Source organism: Marmota flaviventris, chromosome 19 (genome assembly GCF_047511675.1).
Source record: "Marmota flaviventris isolate mMarFla1 chromosome 19, mMarFla1.hap1, whole genome shotgun sequence".
Classification (NCBI taxonomy): Eukaryota; Metazoa; Chordata; class Mammalia; order Rodentia; family Sciuridae; genus Marmota; species Marmota flaviventris.
Genome location: NC_092516.1, coordinates 30,070,403 through 30,085,936, shown reverse-complemented (window position 1 = coordinate 30,085,936; position 15,534 = coordinate 30,070,403). Strand labels below are relative to the sequence as shown.

The 15,534-nt window shown below is 55.7% G+C and overlaps 2 protein-coding genes across 4 annotated transcripts; both read left to right on the top strand.

The window, feature by feature from the left end:
* The first annotated feature begins 1,923 nt into the window (after window positions 1-1,923).
* On the top strand, window positions 1,924-11,623 carry Slc12a9 (solute carrier family 12 member 9). 3 transcript variants are annotated; one of them, XM_027952842.2, is made up of 14 exons: window positions 1,924-2,017; window positions 2,820-3,042; window positions 3,246-3,380; window positions 3,775-3,906; window positions 4,259-4,567; window positions 5,171-5,278; window positions 5,383-5,494; window positions 6,053-6,210; window positions 6,318-6,400; window positions 6,630-6,754; window positions 6,906-7,098; window positions 7,228-7,402; window positions 8,031-8,177; window positions 10,347-11,623. In XM_027952842.2, exons 2-14 carry the CDS (start codon window positions 2,862-2,864, stop codon window positions 11,228-11,230), a joined length of 2,742 nt encoding a protein of 913 aa, XP_027808643.1. In that variant the 5' UTR covers window positions 1,924-2,017; window positions 2,820-2,861; the 3' UTR covers window positions 11,231-11,623. The 3 variants fall into 3 exon arrangements, with proteins under 3 accessions (XP_027808643.1, XP_027808640.1, XP_027808641.1); XM_027952839.2 differs by having other exon boundaries at window positions 1,932-2,050; XM_027952840.2 differs by having other exon boundaries at window positions 1,933-2,119.
* A 399-nt stretch (window positions 11,624-12,022) lies between these two features.
* On the top strand, window positions 12,023-15,321 carry Trip6 (thyroid hormone receptor interactor 6). The gene is made up of 9 exons (XM_027952852.2): window positions 12,023-12,227; window positions 12,469-12,596; window positions 12,711-12,848; window positions 12,976-13,359; window positions 13,624-13,717; window positions 13,801-13,970; window positions 14,389-14,567; window positions 14,821-14,941; window positions 15,051-15,321. Exons 1-9 carry the CDS (start codon window positions 12,119-12,121, stop codon window positions 15,180-15,182), a joined length of 1,455 nt encoding a protein of 484 aa, XP_027808653.1. The 5' UTR covers window positions 12,023-12,118; the 3' UTR covers window positions 15,183-15,321.
* Window positions 15,322-15,534: the final 213 nt, after the last annotated feature.

Genomic DNA, 15,534 nt, shown 5'->3' with positions numbered 1-15,534 from the left:
ACCCCTTCTTTATGCACATTGGCTATGAACCCCCAACTATCTTCAGAACTGAGTTTGATATCTCTTCCCTGTTGCAATTTTTTTTTTTCTTTTGCAGTAGTAAGAATTGAACCCAGGGATGCTCTTCCACTGAGCTATATCCCCAGCATTTTTTTTAAAGTGGTTATGGGGCTCTGCAGTGACTCTGCATAAGCCCAATACATAGTCCTTTAAAATTTTTTTTTTAAGTTGTAGATGGACACAATACCCTTATTTTATTTGTTTGTTTATTTTTATGTGGTGCCAGGTATCGAACCCAGTGCCTCAGACATGCTAGGCAAGCACTGTACCACTAAGCCACAACCCTGGCCTCCTCCCCAGCACTTTTAATCTTTTATTTTGAGACAGGCACTCATTAAGTTCCTGACGCTGTCCTTGAATTTGCAATCCTTCTGCCTCAGCCTCCAGAGTGCTGAGATTACACTCTTACGCCACTGTGCTTGGTGCCTGTTGTAATAATCTTGAAGACACTGCAATAGTCCTGAATAAAGTCTTCCTTAACAAGGTTAGATTAATATTTTCTCTAACAGATGTACTAAAAGAGGTATGAAAGAAGAGGGACTGCAGATATTGGTAAAGACAAGGTGTAGGGCAAAACCAGTGGAGAACTGGGTAGCATGAAGGATAAGGCCTCTGAAGCAGAGTTGAGTGACTGGCCAGGGTGTTGGAAGTCTCACCAAAGTGGAAACCACCAAAAATTGTGATAGACCTGCGGGCAGCAGAGATGACCTAAAAATGCCAAATTTGAGCTGCTGATGACATCTCTTTCTGACAGAGCCACATTTGGGTTGGTCTGGCCTCCTTTCTCTCCTAGAGGAGTGTTGTAGATACTCTACAACCAAGGAACAGTGTTAGGGAAACACCTGTTCATTTCCTGAGGCTCATAATGAAGGTGTGACCATAAGGTCGATATAAAATTTAGGAATATACGAAAGCTCTGCAAGCTTTAATTTCCTAATCTGAAAACGCTGAAATAGCAACAACGACCTCAGAGAGTGGTTATGCACCTTTAATGAAGCACTGTATGCAAAGAATAATTTACTGAACGTGCGGGAGTTGTTCTGAAATGTCTATTAGCTCATGAACTCTCATGGCAACCTTGGGAGGGAGGTCGTAGTTTACCCTCATTTTACAGATGAGGAAACGTTGTCTGGCGGTGCTGCAGTTGATGGGACCTGTAAAGAATGAGTAGGGGGCTCCAACTAGGTAGTTGGGTTCACAAGTTTCACGATCTCTTCAAGAGGTAGGAGCTTCAAGCCCAGAGCCACAAAAGTAGACAGCGATCCAGTCAGATCCTCAGGATCTGCGCCTCCGGGGCTCCAGCCCCGATCGGCGGCCCACGTCTCCCTCCCGTGGCCGAGGCGAAGACCGCAGCTGGCGGGCTGGACAGGGCCCGGGGAAGGGTCCCCCGCTGGGGGTGAGGGGCGACGATGCAGTGTACATTCTAGGGCTCCGTGAAGCTGGAGAACTACGATTCCAGAAGGCACCGACAGACGTCGCTCGAAATACCTGGTGACATACCTGAGCCAGGTGTCGCGGCCCCGCCCACCCCACTTCGTTTTTCCGCCGTTGCCACACACCCATTTTAGGGGGCGGTTCCTCCGGGGAACTCCTTGGACCTGAGCGGCGTCGGGACCGCGCGACGGGTGCCTGTTTGCATAGGGGTAACGCGGGCTGTAGGGACCGTAGCCCATGCCACGCGCGAGACCCAGGTCTACAGGACGACCTGGCAGCAGCCCCTCGGGGCGCACGTGGAGCCTGCCGCGCCGGCCCGGGGAGCGCGAGGGGCGGGGCTTCCCCTTCACGCCCACGGGGCGGGGCCGGCGCCAGGGACCAATGGGGCGCCTTGCTGGGGGGGCAGGCTCGGGGCCTGGCATCCCGGTAGCCGGCAGTCTTTTCCGGCCCCCGCGCCCCCGCCGCGCGTAGCGGACCCCACAGCTTGCGGGGATCCACCCCCGGCGGCTGCGTCCCGCGGGTGGTGAGTGAGCGCCCCGCTGCTACGAACCAAGGGGTACGCCTGGCCGGCGAAAGGGGAGCTTGGCCCCTGCACCCCGCTGCGGGAGCGAGTGGGCAGGAGCCGGTGGGTGGGGCAGGAGACCCCCCGGACCTTGTGTGGATCGCTGGGAGCTGGCCTGGGTTTCTGTTTTGGTAGTCGAGGGGTGTGTTTGGGTTGGTAGAGTTGAGGGGGCGCCTGGTGTGGATGGGCGGAATCTGGCGAAGCTCAGGAGAGGAGGGGGCTTGAGATGGGCTGAGGGAGGGGGATAACGGAGGGCGGGGCTTTGCAATATTTGGAAGTTTCTTGTTGCTCTTGGGTGAGGTGATTGTGTGGTGGGACTTGAGAGGGGTGGCTCAGGACTGCAGGAGGGGATGAGGAGGGCTGCTTGCTGGTAACTTACTTCCCTTTTGGGGTATTTGCTTCCTCTTGTTCCGCTAGTTAAAGGGGAATAGGCTGGAGAAGCCTGGGCTGACAGCATACCTATGTCCCTTTCTAGAGCCGCTGCCATCCCTTTTTTCAGGGATATGGGAAGGGGTGGTCCCCATGAGCTGGGAGGGGTGCTGGTACCCATGCGGAGGGGATTGGGGTTCACGATTGGGAGACAGTGGTTGGGATCATCTGCAGCCTTGCTGGCGCTTTTGAGTTGGTGTGTGTGTGTGTGTGTGTTTTGCCAGTGAATGTGTAAGTTTCCTTACAGGTCTCTCTCTCTCTTTTTTTTTTTTTTTTTTTTGTGGGTGGGGGGCTCGGTGGAACTGCTATCCATGCAGCATAATCTCCTTTACAGGCCACTGAACTCATTTGTGGCTTCCTTTGCCTGGGCTCAGCCATGGCCAGCGAGAACTCGCCTCTGCTGGCCTACAGGCTCCTGGGGGATGAGGGGTCTGCCTTCCCTGCCTCTGGAGTTGGAGGTCCTGGAGGGCCATCCCCCCGGAAGCTCTCTACCTTCCTGGGTGTCGTGGTGCCCACTGTCCTGTCCATGTTCAGTATAGTTGTCTTCCTGAGGATTGGTGAGTGTGGGAGGACTTACCTTGTGGGTGGGGAGTAGATATGGGTGGTTGGAATAAGGCTGGGGGAAGAGAGTGGAGGGAGGATTTATGGGGAGGCCATCTGTAGCCTTATGTGTAGCTCTGCCCTGGAATTCTGCTGCCCAGTGGAGCGGGCAGTGGGTGGTGGTGGGGTGCCTTGTGACCTGTTTGCCCTTCTGATCCAGGGTTCGTGGTGGGCCATGCTGGGCTGCTGCAAGCCTTGGCCATGCTCCTGGTTGCCTACTTCATTCTGGCCCTCACTGTCCTCTCTGTCTGTGCCATCGCTACCAATGGAGCCGTGCGAGGGGGTGGAGCCTACTGTATCCTCCAACCCGGATGGACTGGGATCTGGGTTGTTCTGTCTTTGAGGGGTGGGGGGGAAGGGGCCAGTATCCTCCATCTGCTGAAGGCAGGGTAAATTCTAATGAATGGCCAGAAGGAAGGCCAGGATGAAGGAGACCAACATGGCCCTGTGTATCAATCTGGTCATTTTACAGAAAAGAAACTGGAGCTCAGAGGGTACAGGCGATCTCTGCAAAGCCACATGGCTGGGAGATGGCCTCACCTGGATACGTTACCACAGGGATCTGAGCTGCAGTTTGCAGGGAGACAAGGCCTAGAGGCTGGTTTCAGAGAGATTCAGGTCATGGCCCCTTCCTCATGCTCCACTTCAGTTTCTTTTCCCTTAACGCTCACCCTCGCTTCCACTTTTAGTCATGATCAGCAGGACTCTGGGGCCCGAGGTCGGGGGCAGCATTGGCCTCATGTTCTACCTGGCCAACGTCTGCGGCTGTGCCGTCTCCCTGCTGGGACTGGTGGAGTCAGTGCTTGACGTCTTTGGGGCAGGTCTGTGTTCTCCCAGCCTGGTTGGGGCAGCCTTGTGGGTTTGCAGGGTCTGGGATTGTGGGATCATGAGGAAGGCAGAATTCTGGTTTTCTTCTCCTTTGTGGCCAGCTTCATATAGGAAATACGGACATCCCAGTCAGAGAGACCACCGTAATCCCCAAATTGATAGAGCAAGATTGGTACCCACCAGGGAGAACTAGGTTGCTGGGGTAAAGCAGCTCAGTGGGGAAATGGGGAAGATGGGCTCTCAGACAGCAGTAGGCAGAGGGGTCTGATTCTGTTTTGGGTCATTTCTGGAGCTGGGGCCTTCCCTGGGGTCATGCCTTCTAACTGTATCCCTTCCTTTCTCCAGATGCCACAGGGCCCAGTGGGATCCGGGTCCTGCCCCAGGGTTATGGCTGGAACCTGCTCTATGGCTCCCTGCTCCTGGGCCTTGTGGGTGGTGTGTGCACATTGGGAGCTGGCCTCTATGCCCGCGCCTCCTTCCTGACATTCCTGCTGGTCTCTGGTTCTCTGGCCTCAGTGCTGGTCAGCTTTGTGGCGGTGGGCCCAAAGGACATCCGCTTAACTCCTCGGCCTGGTACCAATGGCTCCTCGCTGCCACCCCGGTTCGGCCACTTCACTGGCTTCAATAGCAGCACCCTGAAAGACAACTTGGGCGGTGAGCTGGGTGCTGTGGTGCCAGGGTCCTTGAGTGAAGCGTGGGCAGATATGGGGTCTGGGCACTTAGAATCTCAGGAGGAGATTCCCAAGTGTCAGAGAGACAGACTCAGGGGCAGGAGGCCTGGACCTCCAAACAGGGCAGGCAGATCACAAATGTGTGTGGCATGTGTTGGGCCTGGTGGAGAGAGCGCAGAGCAGACTCTGCCTTAGAGGAACTTGCGTGCAGGTTGGAGAAACACAATGTGCACTCAGGAAATGATTAAGTAATTCAGTAAGACCCAGCGTGATTCAAGCAGAGGAGGGGACCAGCCCATGGGCTGCCAAAGGCAGGGGCAGGGGATCTGGTCTGAGCTGGGCTGGGGAATTCAGATAGCAAGGATCAGGGAAGGGAAGCATATTTTGAAAGAGAGTGGATTTGAGCCTGTAGGAAGGAACAGAGAACCGGGGAGCAGGCAATGCAGGGCCAGCAGAGGTGTCATGGCTGGGGTCTCCATGAGGGCAGTGAAGGGGAGACAAGGGCATATGGAATTGAAGGACTATGATACCTAGATACCAAGAGGGACACTGATATCCTCTTTGTCCTGGGAACAATCCTTTGCAGCTGGCTATGCTGAGGACTACACCACAGGGGCCATGATGAATTTTGCCAGCGTCTTTGCTGTCCTCTTTAATGGCTGCACAGGCATTATGGCTGGGGCCAATATGTCAGGTGAGAGTCTCTGCTGCAGCTTTCTGGGTGAGTGGGAAGGCCACCCTGAAGGATATGGGGCAAGCAGAAGGCTGACCTCTCTCCCTCTGCTCCCCTCCCTCCAGGGGAGCTAAAGGACCCCAGCCGCGCAATTCCTCTGGGCACAATCATCGCTGTTGTCTACACCTTCTTTATCTACATCCTGCTTTTCTTCCTCTCCAGCTTCACCTGTGACAGGTGCCTGTGGGGCGGGGGGGGGAAGTGAGACAGGCCCTCAAGGGAGTGGGTGGGTGCTGGAATAGGCTGGTGCCCCTGGATCACCACCAGAAGCAAAGGTTGGGGAGCAGGTACTCAAGTTGTTGGGTGGAGGGGTGCATGGGGACACCCCCATGGGGAGAGAGACAGAATTGCTGCTGTCCTTGGGGAGGGCTGGCTCCATGATGGTAGCTAAACAGTATCCAGCAGCTGCCACGTGCCTGATTTAGTTGTGAGCACTCAGCTGGGGATGGTTGTGGGGGATGGCTTTCCAGGACTTCGCATTTGTACAAATGTTCTGCCTCTTGTGCATGTACTATTGGGAATGACCAACCAACGCAGTCCAGGATGACCATGGAATGCCAAGTGTAGCCCTTGGCACATTTGATAAACAGTATCACTCTGATCCTTAAGATCACAGCTAAGGTCAGTTAAGAGGATCAAGCTCTTAACTGATCATTGTCATGAGGAATTTTCTCCCAAGGACCTTCTGATGGGTGCTTGGCGATTATCCATATCCTGCTCTGCCCTCCCTCCCAGGACCCTATTGCAGGAAGACTATGGGTTCTTTCGAGCCATCAGCCTGTGGCCTCCGCTGGTGTTGATTGGCATCTACGCCACATCGCTGTCAGCCTCTATGAGCTCACTCATCGGTGCCTCCCGCATCCTGCATGCCCTGGCCCAAGATGACCTCTTTGGTTTGTCCCCCTCTCTCTTCATGCTGGCTGTGAGCACGAGCTCTTGAGTCTGTCTCAGTTTCCACTTGGCCCAAGGTGATATGTCTCCTATGATTCTGTTTTTGTAGGAGTGATCTTGGCACCAGCCAAAGTTGTGTCTGGAGGGGGGAACCCCTGGGGCGCTGTCCTGTATTCTTGGGGGTTAGTACAGGTAAGCCTTCCTCTGTGAGCTGCCCTACCCCTCACCCTCTAGCTGGGAGGATCAGGATCAGGCTTACATGTAGGCTGGGAGACGTGTATGGAAAGGTGGCCACGTTGGCATTTGGTGGGGTACACTGTCTTTTTATGATGTTCGCTGGGACTTCTTGGGGTGCTTTGGCATTTTGTGGGGGATGCGACGGCACTTTGGATCCATGCCCCACCTCTTGGTCCCTTCCCAGCTGGTGCTTCTGGTAGGGAAGCTGAACACCTTGGCTGCCGTGGTGACTGTCTTCTACTTGGTAGCCTATGCTGCAGTGGACCTGTCCTGCCTGAGCCTGGAGTGGGCCTCTGCCCCCAACTTCCGGTGAGAAGCTGAGATGCCTGAGTCCCTAGAGAAAAGGAGGGAGGAATAGGAAGGACTGAGTCCAGGGGGGGTGGGCTGGGGACTTTGAGCACATGCCGTTTGTTGGACACCAGCCTGATTTCCCTTCCTCCCTTCCCTCTGCCCACCCCAGCCCCACCTTCAGCCTCTTCTCCTGGCACACCTGCCTCCTGGGGGTGGCCTCCTGCCTGCTCATGATGTTCCTCATCAGCCCTGGGGCTGCCGGCGGCTCCCTGCTTCTCATGGGCCTGCTCTCTGCCCTGCTCACGGCACGAGGAGGCCCCAGCAGCTGGGGCTACGTCAGCCAGGCCTTGCTCTTCCACCAGGTTGGGGGTGCTTGTGGGAAGGGGTTGGGGAGGCGATCTATGAAAGCCCCCTGCCAGGGAATTGGTGTCCCGTCCAGGAGGAGCTGACAGGGGGCTGCCCATTCAAACCTGTCCTCTCTATCACCTCAGGTGCGGAAGTACCTGCTGCGCCTGGATGTCCGGAAGGAGCATGTGAAATTCTGGCGGCCCCAACTGCTGCTCCTGGTGGGGAACCCCCGGGGTGCCCTGCCTCTGCTGAGGTTGGCCAACCAGCTCAAGAAGGGAGGGCTCTATGTACTGGGCCATGTCATCCTGGGAGATCTTGGTGAGCTGCCCTTCTGCCTGCTCCTGTCCTTTCTCTGCCTTCATCTCAGACTCCTCATGCTTGCTTGCTTTTTTTTTTTGATATTAGGGGTTCAAGCCAGGGGTGCTCTACCACTGAGCTATATCCCCAGTACTTTTTATTTTTTATTTTGAGACAAGGTCTTGCTAAGCTGCTGAGGCTGGCCTTGAATTTGCCATCCTCTTGCCTCAGCCTCCTGTCACTGGGATGACAGGTATGTCCTAGCCTAGCACGTGCTTCTACTTAAATTATTCTCCCACTGGGCGTAGTGGCTCATGCCTGTAATCCCAGTGGCTCAGGAAGCTGGGGCAGGAGGATTTCGAGTTTGAAACCAGCCTCAGCAACAGTGAGGTGCTAAGCAACTCAGTGAGACCCTGTCTCTAAATAAAACACAAATAGGGCTGGGAATGTGGCTCAGTGGTTGAGTGCCCCTGAGTTCAATTCCTGGTACCAAAAAAAAAAAAGAAAGAAAGAAAAGAAAAAGAAAAAAGAAAGAAAAAGAAAAAATTATCCTTCAACCAGTCATAGCCCTGCCCATACCCATTTGGGATTTGGACTCTAAGAAAGAATCAATGAGTGTGGCCCACAGTGTTATTTTCCTTCTCGGCAGATTCCCTGCCTTCAGACCCTGTACAGCCGCAATACGGGGCATGGTTGAGCCTGGTGGACCAGGCCCAAGTGAAGGCCTTCGTGGACCTCACCCTGGCATCCTCTGTGCGCCAGGGGGCTCAGCATTTGCTGCGAATCTCAGGCCTTGGTGAGTGCCCCTCCCTGGGTCCCTTTAGCCTCCTCTATGGCCCCTTCCAATCTCAGCTTTCTTCCCACAGAGAATAAACCACAACTCTGCAAGCAGAACTCACGATGTAGTACAGATAAGACCGTGCCCGATGATAGTGGCTGCAAATGGTGCGATATGGTCTAACAGAGGAGGCTGAGGGCTAGTTATGGAACGATCCTATTTTGTTTCGTTTTCTTCCTTTTTTTTTTTTCTCCCCTGAGCAAAAAATTGGAGGGTAGGCTCTGAAGAGTGTATTTCTTGGGACAATGGGAGAATTATCTGAGTCTTGGATTGCTCCATTGAAACAGATGGTTGCTAACCACCAGGGTTCAGAGCCAGCATGACCACGAGGCACTGATGTGGCCAGCAAAGGTTTTGTGGAGAGATGGTAACTAAGCCAGGCCTGAAAGGGCCTAAGTGGTAGGGAGGGGCGTAACATGGTCCCTGACACCACAAAGGGTGCTGGAGGGTGTGTGGGGCTGATCCTTTTAGATGGAGTGGAACATTCCCAGCTTTGTGATCCTCATTGCTGAGGTTTCCAGCCTTGTACCTCAGATTCCTCTGAATCCATGCTCAGCCTCCTCCTTCTCCCTTAATCCCAAGACTAGTAGTGTCTGTCACCTGGGTGCACACCTCCTCCTCTGTTTAGAATCTGGCTAAAGTTCAACAGCATTGGACATTGCCCTGCTTGGTGTGAATCAGAACCCAGGAAAATGCTCAGGAGGGGTTGTGACTAGTTTGATTTGTAAGATCAGCCGCACTTCCTGCTTGCTGAGAGGTTTAGGGACAGTACCAAGTATGTTGAGACCCCCATTCCAGCATCTGAGAGTGTGGTCTTTCCTGCTTTTGTTCAGAGAGACCATTGTATTCGTGTGTTCATGAAACTTCTCCTGTGGAAGATGCTTCCAACAAGAGGGAAAGCACTTCCTCTGTAAACTCCCTGAGCATGTAGGATTTGATCTTAAAGATTTTGAGCCATTTGTTTCATGAGAAGGGGTTTTAGAAGAGGTCTCACTCTCTCTCTTTCTCTCTCTTTCTCTCTCTCTCTCTCTTTTTGTACCAGGGATTGAACCCAGGGGCATTTAACCACTGAGCCACATCCCCAGTCCTTCTAATATTTTATTTAGAGACAGGATTTTCCTAAGTTGCTTAGGGCCTCACTAAGTTGCTGAGGCTGGCTTTGAACTTTCGATCCTCCTGCCTCAGCCTCCCAAGCTGCTAGGATTACAGGTGTGCATCACCGCACCTGGCAGAAGAGGTTTCTTGAGTCTGGCTGTAAACTTAGCCCTGTTGAAGGGGGAATAACCCGATTGCACACTGGTGGTTCCAAAATTAAAAACCAGAAGCTATGAGTAGAGACTTGGGTTGTTGAAGTCAGTCTACACCCAGCTTGGTGGCCCAGAGAACAACCTCTGGTGTGGGTGGACTGTGTTTGTCTGTTTGCCCTGGGACTCACCAGTGTGAGGCTCTGGGCCAGTGACTTCACCGCGTGGGGCCTCAGGTTCCTTCTCTGTACAAGGGGGCGATAAATAGTATCTATCTCATAGCTTTACTTCAAGGCTCAAAGGAAGAAAAATACAAAGAGCTTTCATGCAGATATTAGCTCTTTTTTTTTCAGGGCCAGGCTATGGACCACCATTCTCAGGGCTTTATAGTAATACAAGCAAAATGCAGAGCCCAGCACTTTTTCTGATCCTCCCCCTGTGGGGCCTGGGGTGCTGTTTCTCTGGGGTTGAGACCCTGTGCTTGAATGACCAGGGTGTCTGGTTTGCTGGGTGGAGTTCAATTCTCATTTCCCAACCTGAGAAAGGTGTGCTGCTTTTGGCTTGCAGTGGGTAACAGCTAGGTCCCCGGCATCACAAACACTAATTAGTTAAAAGAATCCTGAGGTGAACTTTGTCTATTTAAGGGGAGAAGATTAGCCATGGAGATAATCAAATAGATGCATGTGAAAGTGTTTAGGAAAACTAAGTCATTCTCCAAGCATGCGTCATGTTTGCACCATAATGGCCCTGGTGCAGCAGGGACCTAATACCTTATGGCTGACACACGTTGATGACAGCTTGTGTGAGTGGGTGCGGATCAGCGTGCAGTAAACTCAACCTGATTCCTGTCTGTTCCTTTCTGCCTCCCCCTCTCTGCCCCCAGGCGGCATGAAGCCCAACACATTGGTCCTAGGTTTCTATGATGATGCTCCCCCACAGGACCATTTCCTCACAGACCCAGCATTCTCTGAGCCTGCGGATGGCACCAGGGAGGGTGGGTCTCCTGCCCTGAGCACCCTGTTCCCCCCACCCCGGGCTCCTGGGAGCCCCCGGGCTCTCAGCCCCCAGGACTATGTGGCCACCATGGCAGATGCCCTCAAGATGAACAAGAATGTGGTTCTGGCCCGGGCCTGCGGGGCCTTGCCCCCAGAGCGGCTGAGCCGGGGGTCCTGGAGCACTGCTCAGCTTCATCATGTGGACGTGTGGCCCCTCAACCTGCTGCGGCCCCGGGGTGGGCCTGGCTATGTGGATGTGTGTGGTCTCTTCCTGCTGCAGATGGCGACCATCTTAGGAATGGTGCCTGCCTGGCACAGTGCCCGGCTCCGGATCTTCCTTTGCTTGGGGCCTCAGGAGGCCCCTGGGGCGGCTGAGGGGCGACTCCGGGCACTGCTGAGCCAACTGAGGATCCGGGCTGAGGTGCAGGAGGTGGTTTGGGGTGAGGGTGCTGGGGCTGGGTCGCCAGAGGAGGAGGAGGAAGGGGACTTTGTGAACGGTGGGCGGGGTGAAGCTGAAGCCGAGGCCCTGGCCTGTAGCGCCAACGCTCTGGTGCGGGCCCAGCAGGGTCAAGGCTCTGGAGGAGGGCCTGGGGGGCCTGAGGGTGGGGACGAAGGTCCTGCCACAGCCCTTACCTTCCTGTACCTGCCTCGGCCGCCTGCTGATCCTGCCCGCTACACCCGCTACCTGGCACTGCTGGAGATACTGAGTCGCGACCTGGGCCCCACGCTGCTCATTCATGGTGTCACCCCTGTCACCTGCACTGACCTCTGAGGCTCTAGGTGGCTAGTGAAAGCCCTTGCTCATCCTGATTAACGGACGATCCGCCTCCCACTGGCCCGGACCTTGGGTCATAGAACCTAGCAGATGTTTTAAGCAGATGCTGAGTTCTGGATGGCCCAGTCTTCTTTGAGAGAGGGACCTAGTGCACTAATGCTGGGTAGCTGTCCCCACTGCACAGGGGTCAGCATCTGCAGCCCTTTTCCCCAGCTGGGCCTCTCCCTTCACTGGTGCCTTGACGGGAGGGGCTGGTCTCCTCTGCGACTCTAGGCTACCTCAGTGTCCCCATCCTCGTGACAGACACACTGGCCCCTGGGGTGGTGATGCTCTAGTTCTGTTTTATTTTTCTAACTCTGCTGACCATGAATAAAAGACTGAAACACTAAAGTCTGGCTGAGCACTGCTGGCGGGTAGGTGAGAGGGAGGCGGTGGGAAGGGAGGGGTCTGGATCGGGGTGGAGACCAGGAGCTTCCAGCAACCCACAGGGAGGCTGCCACGTGCAGAGCTGGGGCCCCGGGCCTGGGGGGAGTCCTTGGACTTGGAGGCTGGCGCGGCCTGCGCTTCCCACCCCAAGCTGCCTGCAGCCCCCCGTGACTTAGCTCCCATGGAGAGCCCTCCCTTTTGGGCAGGAGGGGGCCGACACGGGGAGGGACCGCAGATTAGGGCCTAGGGGCCCACGTGACCCTCCCCCAGGAATGTAGTGACGTCACCGGGGGCGTGGCCATCCCCAAAATTGGGGAGGAAGGGGAAAAAAAAAAAGCCAGAAAAAAGTTTCTTTCCCGGAGTCCCGAAAGAGGTGTGGGACGGAAGAGGAGGGGTCTGGGCCACTGTCCCAGTGCTCTGTGGGGCCCTGATTGCTGTCCGGAGTCCCCGTTCCAGGCCATGTCGGGGCCCACCTGGCTCCCCCCTAAGCAGCCGGAGCCCGCCAGAGCCCCTCAGGGGAGGGTGCTTTCCCGAGGCGCTCCCGGGCCTCCACCAGCCCAAGGAGCAGGTAAGGAGGCTCCCGAGAAGCCAAAAAGCCACCGGCCACCCACACTCACCTCTGCTCACCAGCCCTTGCCCCTGCCCCGCCTGCTTCCTGCTGTCCCTTCCCCAGGTCAGCTGTGGCCAGCTGCCCAGCCCTCCGCGGGTTCCTAGGTGCACAGGGAGGAGAGAGGTGGAGAGGACGGCCTCCAAGAGGGTGCACCTCCTCTCCTCCATCCCCACCTCTGGTCTCTCTTCCCTCATCTCAGCACTCCAGCCTCACCCCAGGGTCAATTTTTGCCCCCTCCCATCTGAGCAGTGTTACCAGCCCCCCGGGGGATCAGAGGATCGGGGGCCAACCTGGGTGGGTTCCCATGGAGCATCTCAGCGTTCCCAGGTGAGAACCCGGGTTGGAATGGGGTGTGCAGGGGGACCCCCCCCCCTGAGCCGAGGGTGAGCAGGACCTAGGGCTAGAGAGAAGACACTGTGACCTGCATTCTCCTTGCTTTAGCTCCATCCCCAGGGGCTCCCCCCAGACAGAGGGGGCCTGCGCCCAGGAAGTCTGGATGCTGAGATAGATTCGCTGACCAGCATGCTGGCCGAGCTGGACGGGGGTCGGGGCCATACTCCAAGGCGACCAGACCGACAGGTGACTCCCCCATTCCTGTCCCTGCCCCTGCTTCCCAGCCTGCCTCTCAGCACTCTCGGCCCCAATCTGCCCCCCTCTGTGGGTGGCCTGGGCCTTGCTCATGCTTCTGCTCTGCCTCTCTCCCCAGGCTTATGAGCCCTCTCAGCCCCCTGCCTACCGCCCAGGCTCCCTGAAGCCCAATGGAGGGGGTGCTCCACCCCTCCCTCTCCCAGCATCCCCCTATGGAGGCCCCACTCCTGCCTCCTACGCTACCGCCAGCACCCCAGCAGGCCCTGCCTTCCCCGTGCAAGTGAAGGTGGCACAACCTGTGAGAGGCTGCGGCCCGCCCAGGCGGGGGGCCTCTCAGGCCTCTGGGCCCCTCCCGGGCCCCCACTTTCCTCTCCCAGGCCGAGGTGAAGTCTGGGGAGCTGGCTATAGGAGCCACCGCGAGCCAGGGCCAGGGGGTAAGGAGGAGGCTGCTGGGGTCTCTGGCTCTGCAGGAAGAGGACGAGGAGGCGGGCATGGGCCCCAGGTAAGCCTGGGGCATGGGGGTATGGGGGCTTTATAGACAACTGGACACTGACGTGGGGGTGGGGCTGGGGGCTGTTGAAGATCTTGGTTTTTGAATAGAATCAGAGGTTAAGGACATCTAGAGGGGAGGGGAGCCGCCCACTGGCTCCTGGGCTGAGATGCTCTCAGAGGCGCTCTCTAGCTGGAATGGCCTGGCTGACCTTGGGCATGTTTTTAGCATTGGGGACTGGTGGTAGCAGTGAATCCTTCTGATTCCCACCTCCAGGTCCCTCTAAGCCAGCCTCCAGAGGAGGAGTTGGAAAGACTGACTAAGAAGATGGTGCACGACATGAGCCATCCCCCCAGCGGGGAGTACTTTGGTGAGCTCATGGGAACAGGCAAGAGACAGTGGATCTGGCATCCTGGGTCTGTGCAAACTGACTCCATCCCTCCCTGTCCTCAGGTCGATGTGGCGGCTGTGGAGAAGATGTGGTTGGGGATGGGGCTGGGGTTGTGGCCCTTGACCGTGTCTTCCATGTTGGCTGCTTTGTGTGTTCCGCATGCCGCGCCCAGCTCCGGGGCCAGCATTTCTACGCCGTCGAGAGGAAGGCGTACTGCGAGAGCTGCTATGTGGTAAGCTGCTGGGGTTAGGGGTGCCAGAGTCGGCACATGGGGCGTCTATTCAGAGGAATGGGGCTGGACGCTGGAGGACCCCACCTGATGTGCAAGAAGGAGAGAGGAATTAAATTAAATGGCTGCTGGAGGGGAAGGATAAGGGTCCGTTACACGTGGGAGGCATTTTAGAGTTAAGCGAATATATGAAATTCCCACAACACCCTGTGGGGCACAGATGATTCCTGATTGGTTCTATAGGAAGTGGAAGCTCAGAGAGGTTAAGTTCCTTGTCTGTGGTGCTGGCATGTGAACTCAGATCTGCTCAAGTCCCCTTTCATTGGATCACATGCAGAGGATACACACAGATGAGTGGTTGGTCGACAGGGTACCTTCCTTGCCATCGTGGCTCTGACATTCCTGTCCTCTTTTCCAACAGGCCACCCTGGAGAAGTGCTCCACATGCTCCCAGCCCATCCTGGACCGGATCCTGCGGGCTATGGGGAAGGCCTACCACCCTGGCTGTTTCACCTGTGTGGTGTGCCACCGTGGCCTAGATGGCATCCCTTTCACAGTGGATGCCACCAGCCAGATCCACTGCATTGAGGACTTTCACAGGTCAGGCCTGGGCCCAGCCCAACCTCAGGATGTGTGACCTTTCCCATTGCTCTTATCTCTGCTTCATGTCCCAGGACTGGCCCTTCCCATTTCCAGCCCCTGGACGTCTCTCCTCTCTTTGACATCACTCTCTTTCTCAAGACTGTGTCTCTGGCCTGTTCTCTTCCTTGCTATACCCTACCTTTTCTGAGCTCATTGTGAAATCCCTACAACCCTGGGGCCTGACAGCTTCCCTGATTCCCTCACATGCCAGGAAGTTTGCCCCACGATGCTCAGTGTGTGGTGGTGCCATCATGCCTGAGCCAGGTCAGGAGGAGACGGTGAGAATCGTTGCTCTGGATCGAAGTTTTCACATTGGCTGTTACAAGTGTGAGGTGAGGGGGTGTGGGTAAGAGCAAAGGGCTCTCAGGGACAAGTGCGTTTGGGTAGGGTGAAAGGGTCTGAGAGTCTGGGGCTGATGAAAACTGTTTCTTCTTCCAACAGGAGTGTGGGCTGTTGCTGTCTTCTGAGGGTGAATGTCAGGGCTGTTACCCCCTGGACGGGCACATCTTGTGCAAGGCCTGCAGTGCCTGGCGCATCCAGGAGCTCTCAGCCACCGTCACCACTGACTGCTGAGTTTTCCTAGAAGCATCTGCTACAAACTTGGTCCCCATCCATCGCCCTCCCTGACATCTATCTTTACAACTTTGTCACCAAATGCTGTCTCTTCTTTATCCAATCATGAAATAATAATGCCTCAAGAGTTTACAAAAAACTTTCAAATCCATTGTCTTTTCTGAGTCCCACAGCAGCCCATTGAGAGCCAGATCCCAGATTGTATGGTTCTCAGCTGGCAGAACCAAGGTCACTTCCTGGGTCTTAGCTCTGGTCTTACCCAGTGTTACCACTGTTGGCCGGTGATGAGTCCTTGCTTCCCCAATGTTGAAGAATAACACCAAAGAAGCACGCCGAGGCAAGGTCAGAGTAG

Coding starts and splice junctions, on each gene's coding strand:
- Slc12a9 (XM_027952842.2), top strand. CDS start 2,862: ATGGCCAGCGAGAACTCGCCTCTGCTGGCCTACAGGCTCCTGGGGGAT. Junction 5,495..6,052: donor TCCAGCTTCACCTGTGACAG/GTGCCTGTGGGG, acceptor CCTCCCTCCCAG/GACCCTATTGCAGGAAGACT. Junction 7,099..7,227: donor AGGCCTTGCTCTTCCACCAG/GTTGGGGGTGCT, acceptor CTATCACCTCAG/GTGCGGAAGTACCTGCTGCG.
- Trip6 (XM_027952852.2), top strand. CDS start 12,119: ATGTCGGGGCCCACCTGGCTCCCCCCTAAGCAGCCGGAGCCCGCCAGA. Junction 12,597..12,710: donor GAGCATCTCAGCGTTCCCAG/GTGAGAACCCGG, acceptor TCCTTGCTTTAG/CTCCATCCCCAGGGGCTCCC. Junction 13,718..13,800: donor CCCCAGCGGGGAGTACTTTG/GTGAGCTCATGG, acceptor CCCTGTCCTCAG/GTCGATGTGGCGGCTGTGGA.